This window comes from Lycorma delicatula, chromosome 2 (assembly GCF_047948215.1).
Source record: "Lycorma delicatula isolate Av1 chromosome 2, ASM4794821v1, whole genome shotgun sequence".
NCBI classification, from domain to species: domain Eukaryota; kingdom Metazoa; phylum Arthropoda; class Insecta; order Hemiptera; family Fulgoridae; genus Lycorma; species Lycorma delicatula.
In genome coordinates this window covers 159,928,083-159,943,547 of record NC_134456.1, presented here as the reverse complement: position 1 = coordinate 159,943,547, position 15,465 = coordinate 159,928,083, and the positions used below count along the sequence as shown (strand labels likewise).

The window sequence follows — 15,465 nt, the reverse complement described above, 5'->3', positions numbered from 1 at the left end:
AATGTACCTTATTTTATCTTGCTCACCGATTCACTTCGGTATAAATGACAAGAGAGACAGAGATTATTCACCACAAATGCAATTTAATAGTGTACGGTTTATAATTTGGAAAACATAAAGATTAATGAAATAATACTTATTGCAGTGGTACAAAATTTTGTGAGGATAAAAATATTAGCTTGACATTGGTATACTTGTCAAGCAATTTACAAATTAATCTTTAATATCTAGAACAAGTAAACTGCTACTGCATTATTCATTATCATGCCTTTATTTGTTTATATTTCATAATAACAATTTATTAATTTCTTTACTATTTAGGATAGATACTTTTTTTTATGTAAGTAACAAATTTACAAAAGATGGCCAAAGTGAAGATATCAAGTAGAGAAGCAAAGCCAGAATAACTTTCATTCAGATAGAAAGTTAATTGTTTAAACCATACATTTAACAGTTACAAAATAAATTTTTCATCATTTGGAGATAATCATTTCATCACAGTGAAATATGAACAACAGAAAATTAGAAAGACAAAGTAGAAGTCTTTCAAAAATTGGAAAATGCTGAACATTAGGTAGGTTTATAACTCTAAAAATAGAGAAGAGATAATCTTATAAAAAAAAAAAATAATTACAATAAAGTTGGTGTAGGCTGTCTAAATTAAGTCATTTAGGCATAATTAATTTGGTTGTAAAAGGAAGCATAAATGCAAAAATAATCTGAAGGAAGAAAAAGGACTACAACATATAAAACAGGATGGGGCATATAGGAGGTACACTGAAGTTAAAAAATTAGCAGAGTAGAAAAAGACGGAAAGAAGCATAAAAAAAGACTGATAAATTTTTAAAAGTAGTGTACATAAAACAATCTTGTCATTTATGGTTGAGTTACTGAATTATACTCAATTTAAAGGAAAAACATTTTGAGCAGGGAAAGTTAGAAGGATGGTTTGTTATGATGCTACAATTTGGAATGTTGACATTTCTTTATCTGTAGTATCCAATGTTACCAATACTGTTTGGTATAGTGTAACCTACTTTGAAGGTCATGATGATTGGATATGTGTTTGAGTGGGGCAAAAGGGAACAAAACAATGAAAATTTTGTCGGTCTTCTTGCACAGAAATGCTTTTCCAACTATATTTTTCAATCTATAAATTTTCTATACAAGATTTTTTTTATATTAAATTCTAATTATAATAAATGAAATGAGACAAAAATTTGGGTCTCATAAAATTTCATTCAATGAGATACAAATTGATAGCTCAAAAAAAAAGATTAATTCAGTGAATGAGACCCAAATGTAGGTCTTATAATTACAGTCCACTTTTGTTTACAAGGATTAAATAAGGAAAAATGAGATATTTCAGTCATCTAAAATAACAAAATCCAAGAACTGTAAATTTATGTGGTTCACAACACACATTTTATTGTGTTATTAAATTTATATCCAATTTGTTTTATATCACTCAAATTTTATTTAATGTGTCACCTTGTAATAACATAGTTCAAAAGTAATTTAAATATGGAAAAAACAAAATATTCCTAACAATGAGTTTTTGAAAATATTTAAAAGAATTTACACTATTTACAAACTATTTTATCAATAATTATTTTAATCTAATGGTAATTTAGAAAAAAATAATCCAGGCACATGTGCTAGCACATCTGCGACACTGGGTCGTAATTTGTTTGCAGATCTAAATAACAAAATTATTCTATAAATTAATTTTGTAAAACCCAGCTATTATTTTAGCAACTTTTAAATGAGATATGCATAAAGAAGCTAACTATACTCTTGGAATAATTGTAATTTGTTGTATTACAGTATGACATTTTTGTTCTGATATGTTAGAAGCAGTAATGACCCTTAGCAGTTGGAAATTACTATAAATTCCTGACACTTTAAATTGCCTTGTCTGAGGATCAAATTAAAAAAGTCAGAATGGTAACCACTATATCAACTGCCTTGCCAGTTGTATGTATTTTTCAAACATTTGATTTCAAAACTTGTTAGATACATCTTGATAAGTTGAACATCTGAAACATTACTTAATATACTTAATGATTTTATTATACTCACAGTAAATTTACATTCTGTAAAAAAAAAGTTTATAATAATTAAGTTTTATGATCTACAGACTGATTTTTAATAATTATATGATTGATTATTTCTAAATGTATATTATTTTTTTATTTTTTCAGATCCCAATTTCTGTTTTACAAGCAGTTAATTCATACTTAAACCAAAAAGGTAATTATTAGAACAAGTCTTTTATACTTCCTTGTACAAAATAAAGGAAGTATTGTAATTGCGAAAAGTTTCGGTTTTCAGATTTCAATGGAAATATCCATTTTGACTAGTTTCAATGTGATGTCTGTATGTACGAACATATGACTCAAAAATCTTGCATAACTCAAAAACAATTAACTGTAGAATGTTGAAATTTTGATTTAGGACTGTTGTAACATCTAGCTGTGGACCTCCCCTTTTGATTGCAATTGACTGGGCCAAAAATGTATAACAGTCAGAAACAAAGCCGGGTTTCAATTTTAGATTTTGAACTTTTTCTTACCTGCTGTAATAAGCCCTCATTAAGGGATTTTCAACAATATTTCATAAATGGTAATTATTTTCATTGGTTCCAGTTACAGCCAAATAAAACTTTAGTTAATGAAATATTTGGATTTTACAAAGGGAAGGCACATCAGTTGAATCTGACTTCATATATACATTTTTTAACTTTTTTTTTTTTAATTTAAAAATACTGATTTATTAATAATTATTCTGGTTGTAAAAAAATTTTAACAATAAATAATAATTCAATAACAACAATACAAAAAAAAAATATGAAAAAAAATCATTAGTTATTAGTGAAATAAAATTTTATGTACTTTTCACTTTAATCCAAAAATCATTAAATCAGAGGTTAATAATTATTAACCTCTGATAATAATCAATCATATAATTAATCAATATATTTAAATTAAAAAAAAGTTAAAAAAAATATATGTATATGAAGTCAAACTCAAACCGATGTGTGCATGGTTACAGATCTGACATGTTCTCACTTACACCACATATCTACTACAAAATTAATATATAATCATAAAATGCTAAGGAAATTTTTAGGGTCATTTTTCTACAATATAAGTGAATATTACAAGTTAGTATTTCGTGATGAAGACACGTAAGCGGTATATTGTTTTAAAAAATTAACTTAAAATTTAATTTTTTTTTATTATGCATTTGTTTCAGTCTATTTGATAACAAATATTGCTATAAAATTTAGTAACCTTCTGCTGTTTCATTTTTATTTTTATTCTGTTGATGGTTACTTCATAATTTAAAAACATAGTATTAGATAGATAAGACTTACAAAAATGTAATAAAGGGACTTATACTCTATCCTAATATTTCAGGTATGATTGTTGAATTAATAATTGTATAAGTAATTGATGTTAATAAAAACTAATATTGTAGCAATTGTGTAATTGTCCATTTTATTAAAGAACTGAAGGATCATATCTCACTTTCAAGTTTAAATGAACTGCAACAAAAAATGTAAATATGTAATTTAATAGGCGTACAAGGAAGTCATGTCGTGTCCACATCAGGTTTTTTCTTATAAAAATCATCAATATATACAGCACATATTAATTCAACATTTTAATAATGTTTCATGTCAAATCTAAGAACAGCAGTTTAATAATGTTTCATATGAAATCTAAGAAAAGATCATCATTCAATGTTTCTTATTGTTAGATGCCTGAGCTAACTGTGCAATGCCAGTTTTTTCTTAATAACATGAAAACTACATCCAGTGACCATATCAAAAAATTATTTATTGAAAAAAACTTAAGGCATCATTACTTTCAAAGGTAATTTGAATAGTATGTGAGCAATTAATTTGTACAATCTATTATTATCAGCTCTGATTTTCTGCATTATTCCATCTTTTGCATCATTTTATTTTCATATGTTATTTCTATTTATTTTTTTATGTGGACAACTACATGTAGTTCATGCATAAGTAAATATTCAAACTTAACACTTTCTGCACTTTTAATGAGTCCAACTTTTTTCAGCTTTTACTAATGTATAGTTTACCTTGTGAGCTAGATATTCTACAATTCTAAAATTGTGAAATAATCAATATTTTACAAGTTATTAGAACTTTTTCTTCCATTTGACCTTGCAAAGTTGATTAAGAAGTCCCTTCTACTGTGCTTTTACTGGTAGCTGTCTTGTTAATAGCACCTTTATGACTTCAACAATAGTCACTATTACCGTTGGTAACTCCAGGGAAAATGATGCTGCTAATTAGCTCTGAAAATCCCTTTGGAAGAAATTTTTCCAGTATTTTGAAACAAAGACATTTAATATTTGATAATTTAAAAGTTTTATGATGTTTCATCTTGCTGTTCAACAGACAACACAATTGTTTGACAACATCAAATCTTACAATTTTTTCACATCACAGTATTTTATTAATGCCCTATGAAAGCAGTATAAAGCCAACCATGTGAAGCAGTATTTTACAACTAAACTGCCTATTTCCAACAGGAAAGTCTTCAACATTGCAACATTTGTTTTTAATTTAAGCTTAAAAATCAGAGAAAATCTAAAACCTCTTACTGCAAAAATCTTAAGATTCTCAAAATGCTGCAATCAAACAGATGAGAGTTCAAACATGACCTCTGCGAAGTACTCTATTGAAATAATAAAAAGAGAAAAGCAGTTAATAAAAAACGAATCTTAGCATAATAAATTCTTCTAATATAGAAAGAAATTCCTTTCTTATCTTGCTAAAAGAAAATTTTTATTTTATTTTATAATGTCTTTTTATAATAACAATAATTGACTGATAATGGAGTAATAATTTAGAAGTTCTTTGCTTGAAGGTTGATAAGTCCTTTTTATACTATCATCAATGGTTTTTATATAATATTTTTATTATAATTTACAGTACAGTAATATTTCATCTTAATTTAATATTGAAATCTTTCTTTCAAACGCACCATCTACATCTTCAGTTATGTAGTATTTATTAAAATATTTTTCACACTATTATTAGATATATAACTTGTATAGTCAGCTAAAAGTCAACTGAATTATTGCTACTGCTTTGGTTTGGTTGTTATTGCTAACTTAAAATTAGATTAATTATCTTCACTTCCCTCTCAATTTATGTAAAATACCGTACTTACTAGTATTATTCATGTCATTATGTAATTCATGCACCCAAATTTAAAAAAAAAAATTTTAAATATTCAAAAATAAAATATTCAGTTAAATAAAATTTTCTTACTAATAATAAAATTTTAATTTTATTATAAACCTATGTAAAATTGTTTCCTCACATAGATTACACACCTACCTTTGGGTAAAACATAAAGGTCAAAAAAGTGCTTGAATTACATTTTATGATTTATTTATTTAGCATATGGTACCAAAACATACACCAATTACAGTCAAAATTACAAACAAAGATTTAACAAACTAATATATGCTACTGATTCTGGAGTCGCCATCAGGAAATCTTCAGGATTCCCTTCATAAGCTGTCCTAGGGCAAACTTCTGTGATGTGTCTAACAGTTTGATTTTCACCACACTCACAAAGGGGAGTCGGTGTTTTACCCCATTTATACAGGAAATAGGCGCACCTACCATGCTGAGTTCGTATTCTGTTTAGCATTGACCATGTCTTATGTGGCAAGTCAAAACCCGGTGGCCTTTGAGTAATACATGGGATTTGGTTATTCTGCTTTGTGGTCCATTCTTCACGCCAGGCGTCACTTAGGTTAAATTCCTCCTCTGTGGCAGCAACTGCTGTTTTGATAGGTGGCTTTCTAGATCGAAGGCGACCACGATTGGCATACTCAATGTCCTCATGTATTGGTAGGTTTCGATTGTCCATAATCTTCTTGTACTCTCTTACAAGAGCATTCATACAGCGCAGGTTTCGGGGTGGTATGTGACTCAATACTGGCAGCCATTCCACGGGAGTAGACCTGATAACATCAACAATCATTCTCATAGTGTTATTAAGTTGAGCATCAATTCTATGAACATAAGGGCTGTTAAGCCACACTGGCGCACAATATTCAGCAGCTGAGAAGACCAGGTTCAGAGCTGATGTTCGCAAAGTGGAAGCCGATGCTCCCCACTTTGTTCCACAGAGCTTATGTATAATGTTGTTTCTCATTTTCAATTTCCCTGCAGTTTTCATTAGGTGCTCTTTAAATGAAAGCGTTCTATCAAGTTCACGCCTAGGTATTTCGGTGTCTTATTTGAAAGAGCCATGTATCCTCAAATAGAATTTTAAGCTCCCTATTAGCAAACTTGTTACTCAGATGGAAGCATGACACCTCTGTTTTACTAGCATTTGGTTGGAGGCACCATCTCCGGAAGTACCTTCCCAGTTTCTCCAGGGGTCAGCCATTAGGACCTCCTCCGACTCTTCAAATGATCTAAATTTTATTGTTATCACCCAGTCATTGGCATAGCCATGCTTTTTAGATCTTTTTAGATCTGTGGACATGCCAGAAACATGTCCACAACATACAGGCTGAAAAGGAGAGGCGCAAGTACCGACCCTTGTGGCAGGCCGATCCTGCCACAAGGGCAGGTTTCCTCGGTGAGCTTATATCCGATCCCATGATAACTTGGAACATTCTGTTGTTCAGCATGTTATTAAAGAGGCAAGCTGTTAGTTTGCATGGGATTACATGGAGGACCTTACAAATCATACCTTCTCTCCAGACAGTGTCATAAGTGGCCGATAAATCAACGAATGCAGCAGAAGTTTTAAGATTTCTTTGGAACCCTGCTTCAATGTACGTTGTGAGTGAGAGAACTTGGTTGGTGCAACTTCGTTTTGGCCTAAAGCCTGCTTGTTCAATTGGTATAACATCATATATCCTCTGACAGATTCTGTTGTAGATAAGCCTTTCTAGTAATTTATATGTCACTGATAGCAATGCTATAGGCCTGTAGCTCTTAGGTAAGTTTGTTGGTTTCCCTGATTTTAAAATAGCTACTACTTTAGATCGCTTTGCACGAAAACAGTAGTGTGCTACTACCTTGCACACTACCGGTCTGCATTATGTCAGTGAAGAATCTGGCTAGCCAAAATTTTGCGTATTTTCCGCAGTTTAATAAAAATTCCGGATTGATACCATCGAAACCTGGTGCTTTCCCTGCAGCAACATCTTTGAGCGTCGACTCAATCTCTTCAAGTGTAAAAGGGTGAGCGTACTCAGTCTCTCTGAGAAACCCTCTGGGGATGCACTTCTTAGCGATACTTATTATTGCTCAAATAAATCTGGTATAGTTTTTGATGATTGGTAGTATCCAACCTAGGCATTTATCCAGATCCCTAGAAAAATTTTCCCAATTAGCCTTTTTGAAGTTCCAACTAGGGCGGGGTACACAGGTCATGAGAGGAATTCGGCTACCTGCCTCTATAATAACTGGACAGTGCTGGCTGTGGGAAAAGTCGCAGAGAATTTTTCGGGTGACTAGCAGCGGCCGACTTTTGCTATCAGTTGAGGTGAAACATAGATCCGGCTTATACTCCTGCCTCCAAGCCACTGATTTAAAAGTAAATCGGTCTTTAGCATCAAAGACAAGACTAAGATTCTCATCCTCAGCCCATCTCACCAGAGCCTAACTGTTCGCATCACAATCCTTATATTTCCATTGCTCATGATGGCTATTAAAATCATCCAAGTAGACCGCAGGATGAGGTTGTATTTGGATTACTGACGTTGGCCATGATACAGCTGTAGGTTTATAGATATTGGACACTGTTATACTTCCGATTTTAATTACAACATTATGAATTTCATTGCCTGTGGAGGTGGAGATGAGAGTGGCGTTTTCTATATCACACCAAACGTAAGTAGTGACGCCATACGCATCATGGTATATGGCACCAAGTAATTCATACCCAGGTATTTTGCCTCTTTTCTGCAATTGTTCCTCAGTGTTACAATGTGTTTTCTGGATTGCAACCAGATCAATATTGTTGTTCTTCAGTAGTTTCGATAAATATTGGCTCCTAGAATAACTTATGCTTTCCATATTTATGTGGAAAATTCAGATTAAAGCTCCAAGATTTCTTGTTGGCAAGTCCTGAAAAGGACTGTTGGGTATATCTAGCAACATGCCCTGCAGTTTGTAACACTGTAGGCTTGTGTCTGCGTGATCAGGAGAACCTATCTTCTTGGTTTGTCTGACTGCCAGTATCTGCTAGCTCATTTAGCGTTAACCAGGGTGCACCACATGTAGGCGAACTAGCTTTACACCCTATGCATAATTTAATGCATAAAATTTAGGCATGTGAAAATATAGATGATTAACTGCTTTCCTTATAACGTGATATTTTTAGGTAGATTTCATAAAAAAGCTACCTATTGTAATGGAAACCATGATTGACTTCAGGAAAAGTTTGACATATATTCGCATTTCACATCCCCCAGACCCCAAATCCACCATCAGCACAAAAATTTATACAAACATTTATATATATATATATATATATATATATATATATATATATATTTCACTTTCTTGTGGACACAACAACTGCGGTAACTTTATGCCAATCACTATCAAATTGTTTCTTAAAAATAACTCATCCCAAAATCTCAGTCGAGTTTGTTAATGGCCAAAATTGGACCACGGGGTGGAAATGGGGAGTTTTTTCAAAAAAACAAAATATCACTATAACTGTCTTATTAAATAAAATATCGAACTCGTTTAAAGTTCCTACTATTCTTTGAATAAGAGCCTAAAACATATTTTGGTAAAGTCTTTTGATATCACCAACCATTGGCCCAGGGAGTGGAAAAAATGGGGTTTAGAAGAGAAAAAAAATCATACCTCCCTTAATAGGCACAGTATCAAATCGGTTTAACGTGGTCGTTAGTCTTAAACATTACCTAAAATTTTTGCCTGTAACAATTTTTGATATGACCAACCCTTACGCCAAGGGATGCCCAAAATGTTGCTGGAATTGTATGAAGATGGAGAAAGTTGTGCCTTAGACAGTAAAAAGATATGAATGAAGATAAAAAAAATATTAGTATCCAAAATCATATTCAATGGCTCTTGTAGATTACTTAAATTTAAAAAATTATGTGAAATTTCTTGCTGTTGAAATTTTTACTCCCACATGCTTTTGGCATTTATTATCTGTTACCAATCTACTTACTTTTTAATTTATTAAAAAAAAAATTAGCATAAAAATCATTTACACATTAAATGTACATTTAAAAAATTATTTTAGCATGTAACTTTTAATATTTGAAATCATAATATTAGATAAATAACATACTCAAATTTGAAATATTTGTGAATTCTTTCTGATAATGTAAAAATTATTCAATATCGAAATTGGAATTAATTAGTTCATTATTGAACTTAATTTATTGTGGAACTCCACAAAAGGTAATGAATAGAAGTGCTCCAGAACTGGCTTGAATGTTTAAGGAAAACATTGGAAAAAATTTGTGTAGTTATTTAAATACGTGTTTTGTTAGCATTTAAAGAAATTAGTTTTATTTAATTTGTGGTATTATTTAAAAACCTATTGACAGTTTTTTTTTTTTACCAATCAATTCTTAAAATCCTTTAATTTAAATTAAAATATTTTGTATGAAAAATCTTTTAGTTGGTTTAATAATTTAGTAGAAGAGCAGACTGAAGAATTATAATAATGCTGCTTCTCACTGGATGAAATATTATGCTGTATAGTTAAAAAATAGTTCAGTTTTTTGTTTCTATAAATATTCCACAAATGGATAACAAATCCCTTTTTTATTAAAGTTAACACACATGTAATTATAAATCACAAATATTACCTTTGTTTTTTCAAGGTTAAATCTCACTTCTAAAATAAAAAAGGAAAATATAGTGTTCTGATTGTTGTCTTCAGTAATAATAATTGTGTACTAATTAAGTTAATTTCATTTTAGGCCAACCTGGAACTCAACATCCACATCCTACAGGTCCTCACAATTATAAAAAATCAGTAGCTGCTTCTGGAGGTAGTGCTGAAGCAGCATTACCTGCATCAATACCAGTTGAACGATTTTCTGATGCAGAAGCTGGTGCTCATGCAGAAGCTGGAGCTGGAACTGGTGTAGGTGCAGGTGCAGGAGTAGGTTCCTCTGCTGATGCAGGTGCTCATGCAGAAGTTGGTGGTTTTGCCGGTGCTAGTGCTGGTACTGGTTCTGCAGCAGCTGGTGGTAATGGATATGCTGTTGGCAGAGTACCACACAGAAATAAGGATTATGATAATATTTTCAATGTAAGTGTTTTATGATAAATCAATCCTATATAGATGAAAGGTATGGGTATAATTTTAGATATGAGTAAGATTCTCTTCACAACAATATGGGTTGAACTAAAATAAAGTCTATTTTTTGTTAAATTTCCTCAGACTTCTGTAGATTTATCTTGGCTTAAATATCAAGCAAAAATATTTTTTTTAGCATTACCTTGCATAATAATTACTTTATTCAGTTAACAGCATTTGTCACAGAATCTAACAAATGATTATTATTATTTTATGTCAGTATTTTGTTATCATTGTTTTGATAACATTTTTCTTCATTACATCTCTTCTACCAATTGTAATGAATCATGTGACATAATTTTATCGAACTGATTTCAGTTGTAGTTCAGTTATCCATTATATCTAGTAGATATCATCCATGGGTCTACTATATGTTTATATAGAATAATATTCAAGGTTTTTTTACACAACTGCCTAAAAAGAATGTAACGTTTTTTGGGTGTATGTAGTATGTGTACTTGTATGCTTGTTCCACCGTATCAGCTCAATAGCCAAACCGATTTAGATGTATGAACCCATGTTGGAATTCTTACAATACAGGGAGTGTCATAGGGTATATAAATATGTACACAAGTATGTTTAATTGTAACTAAAAGGCCACAAAAAATCATATATATGATTCTAAATGGATAATCGATAGTATTTTCAGTACCAATTTATTTGTGTCAAAAATGTTTGTTTTAAGATCTGCTACGATATTGTATGAATGAATTACAGTAATAAAATTTATTAATTTATTTAAAATTATTATTGCTGTTGTTATTTATTGTTTATAAACATTTAAGAAAAAATCTTATGATTTGATGACAGTATGTTTGATCAAGTATGTTATTTCTTTTTGCTCTTATTTGTTACTGTTACTTCTTCTTACTTATTATTTATAAACATTTAAGAAAAAAAATTTTTGAAGGCAGCATGTTCGATCATGTAAGCATGTTCCTTATTCTTGCTCTTATTTGTAGGTGTTGCTTCATCTTATTACTGCTAAACATTAATTAACAATCCCTTTCTTTTATCAATAAAAATAAAATTAATAAATAATAATAAGTAAATAAAAATAATTATAAAATATAAATAAAAATAATTTACACTTAGAAATTAAATTTAATAATTTAAGCAATTGACAACGGACCCCTTCTAATGGAAGAGATTCATGGAGGCAGCCTCCTGGTGCACCACCATTGGTCCAACAACCACCACTGATGGAAATGTTGTTATATCTTCGCAACCAATCTTCCAATTTTCAAAATTGAAACGAGGTATTTGCTACTATACTACAAAATCACGATGGAACCTAACCAGAACAAAACGTTTATCAGCAATGTTTATTCAGCAGTTGTGTTTTTAATTTTTAATAGTTATCTCTTGTACTTTATTTTATTTTTGTGCATTTTATTGTAAGTGCTGTGTAAAATTGATGAATATGCAAACAAATACATTATTTATTCAAAAACTAACTGCAAGCTTGCAATGCTAATCTAATGCACATGTCAGAAATAAAATCATTGCTTGGCTTAACCTATTTAACAGATTAAATATGATAAACATGATTTAAACAGCACAAAAATGACAAACAGCATGATAAATTTGCACCAGAAATATATCAGAAATTTTTGTTGTAGGTAGCCAGTTATGTCATAGTATAGACACTTGACTAAATTAATTTTTTTTCTGAATTTTATGGAAAGTATGGCTTCAGAAAATATATACCAAGGAAGCATGATGAAAAGTATGGTATTAATTTTTTTTCTTTTACAGATCCAAGGTTATATTATATTATAGGTTTAAAAATATGTCCTGGGTGAAAGCCAGATGGACCATTTCAAATAAATAGTAGGCTGATAGTTTTACACCTTAAATCTTGTATTGAAAATGCAGGGTGAAATAACACTCTTGATAACTGGTTTCAAACTATGATGAACTGTAGTTGAGGCAATAAGGGACAATTTCATTTGTTTTAACTAACAATTCACTCAAAAAATATTTTTTGATCAATTTTCAGGAAATCATATGGTAGTATATTTTCATAAAAAAAGAATGCATTGTTATCACCATTATCATGTAACTATTGATAATAGCACATGAAATGAAAGGAAACTATAAATTTATCACATTATATTGCCACCATGTAAGGCATATATGCCACCATATGAGGCAGGTATGAATGACAAATTCTGCACATAATATGTGAATAACTAAGGTTAAAATGTCAGAAGTTGGCCAGTGGATGTCTTCTAGAGTTTATTGAAATATTGCTGATATGAGCGTATCAATTATTTACAACTCTAATATAAGAGAAAGGCCATTACGTTGAAGAAATCTCTTGAAGAAACATGCATTAACGCTAATAAATAATCATAAAAAAATCACTATTAATGAACACAAATATTCCAAGAACTCTAAAATGAAAATAGAAAACATCAGAGTGTGGCACTAAATTTTGCTCCAGATCCTACCGATTGAAAGTGTTGCAATATTTGCTCTAGAAAAGAAAAGAAAAAATAGAAAGAAAAATAGAATGACAAAATTTTTGAAAAAGTTTTATTTGTTTGTAATATCATAATTTAATTTGTATAAAAAAGTAATTAAAACTGATTAAACCAAATCTGTGAATAATTATGAAAACATATTATTATTAGAATAAAGATATATTACTATTCTTTGTTTTCAAGCAAAATTATTATATATATATATATTTTTTTTTACATATTTTTATTTATGGTTGCAACAGCAAAATATTATTTTATAGGTTTCATGTACAATAAATTTTATTTTTTAAATACTTTAATTTATATAAATTTTTGTCAAATTATTACTATTTATCATTTGACAATTGTTATTAATATTACATAAATAAGTCTCTGTAGGTGTGATGTTTTCAAATACATTAAAAAATTGTATGTTTTATTTTATTTACAAGTATATTACATTTTTAATTCAATAATAATTTGTATAATTAGCAAACATATTTAAAATTTAATTAGATTTACTATTCACTTTACAATTACAAAATTTAAAAAAATTATACTGAAATAAAACAGTAGTTTTTTATACTACTAGTACTTTTTTTAATACTACTTTTATTAATTTTTAATTTATGAAAAATATATTCCATTAAAAATAGAAATTGGCTTATTAATACAATAAAAATACACCTTAAATTTGATTATATATGATGACACCCGATAGATACCATGTGATTATTAGTGAATAAATTTTCTGCATGACTTCAGCAATATTAGCCATATTACGAAAACCAATCACAATAAGTCATATAACCTTACTCAATAACCAGTCTGGCCTAACAAAACTCACACATGCAGGTGCGATCTAGTTTACTTTATTCCAGCTACAGTGTTACTGACCTCTAATGGACTAACTACAATTTTACGTAGAGTAATACAACCATTAAAACAAAATTGAAATCAAGCTTTCATTCTAAAAGAGCAGTCCCCTTAAGCTGAACACAACTTAAAAAAAAAACTTCTATTTTATTTTAATCCTGAAAATATTAATATTTATCTAATTCTTTGGAATAATTTTGAGGCATTTTACAAAGAAATAAACTGTTTAGAAACACATTTATTTCTAATTTATCTATAAATGTACCATAATAAGATTGGAATGCTTGAAAGAGTATATTCTGCACTTATTATTTATTTATATTTATCGAACTGGATGTTTGTAATGGAAAATTTAATATAAAATTAAATATCTATACATTCATGCCAACAGACTGTATAATTTAAATTTATTTTTAAAAAAACGTAATATCTTTTCCTTTCATTCAGCAATGAAAAACTTTTAATTTTTAATGTCACACTAACCATCTTTAATGATTTTGCCACAAAATATCGCAGTAAGAGTGAGTGATTGAAAAAGTTATGAAGCAAATTTTTAAAAACATTATTATCATATAAGTTTTATTCAATTTTTCATTAAAAATTAATAGTTCTGCATGACTGTAAAAAATTATAGGCACTCTAGTTCTTTTCATAAATACAAATTCGGATAAAACTATTTGCTCTTCCATTTGTAATTTAAGTATTGTGTTAAGTTTATGCTGGCTCTAGTTCATACTAATTTTATTTATGAGACTAGTATGTTTTTTGGATTACTGGCATAAAATTAGGCAATGATAGTATAGATAAATATGTCAAAATTATATGCCAAAATTACAGTTATAAGTTACACATTGCATAAACTTTTGGTATAATTGCAAATACCTGTCATGAATTATTTCAATACAAAATAATTTAATTTAAAAGATAAAATTATACAATTTATTAGTTATTCTATAATGCAGTTAGCTCTAAATAATTATAATTATTAAATTTTTGTTTATATTTAGTAAATAAAAACTGTTGAAATAAATTCATAAATTTTTATCTGTTTCAGATTCCAATTTCTGCATTGAGATCAGTAAATCAATTGCTCAATGGATAAGACTTAATTAAAAAATATACTTATTTTATTATAAACTATTTTTCAACATGATGTCATTTTTTAACTATATGTGATTTGTTATAAAATTTATATATATAGTTTTAAGTTGAAATATTATTTTGTACAAATACGGTATAACTCATAAAAATAAATTTTTTTATTTATTTTACCATCGTTATCTTTTGAAAAATTATAGACCGCTCAAATGTTCTACATTAAATAAAAAAGTAATATTATTATGTTATTATTTATCCTCGAAAAGGAAATGAATATTAATTTAAGAGACTGAATATAAGTATTTCATTTCTGATTTTTGTAAAGAAATAACATATTTATTCTCATGTTTAATTTATTATGTCACAATAAAATTTTCAAAATTTGTTTATTTATTTTTCTTTAAAAATAACATATAGCATTAGATTTAACTACATGTTATATCTTTAGTAACCGCATTCAAATGTAAAATTTCTTCCATTCTACTTGTTAACCTTTGAGATTATCACTGGATTTTTTATCACTTCCTTTCCTACTGTTGTTATATCCTTCCAGTGTTTACATCTTCCCCCTCAAAATTTTGTTGGAAGCCATAACATAACTTTCTTGAGCAGTATTCATAATTTATTCTCATTAAATCTCTATGCAGTTTTAAATG

At 29.0% G+C, this 15,465-nt stretch overlaps 1 protein-coding gene across 1 annotated transcript in view; it reads left to right on the top strand.

The window, feature by feature from the left end:
• Positions 1-15,194, top strand: part of LOC142319369 (uncharacterized) — a 70,841-nt gene extending 55,647 nt beyond the window's left edge. The window contains exons 4-6 of the mRNA XM_075356582.1: positions 2,205-2,253; positions 9,985-10,319; positions 14,766-15,194. Coding sequence (XP_075212697.1) covers positions 2,205-2,253; positions 9,985-10,319; positions 14,766-14,813 — 432 coding nt within the window. The 3' untranslated portion in view covers positions 14,814-15,194. The remainder of the gene's footprint in view (positions 1-2,204; positions 2,254-9,984; positions 10,320-14,765) is intronic.
• Positions 15,195-15,465: the final 271 nt, after the last annotated feature.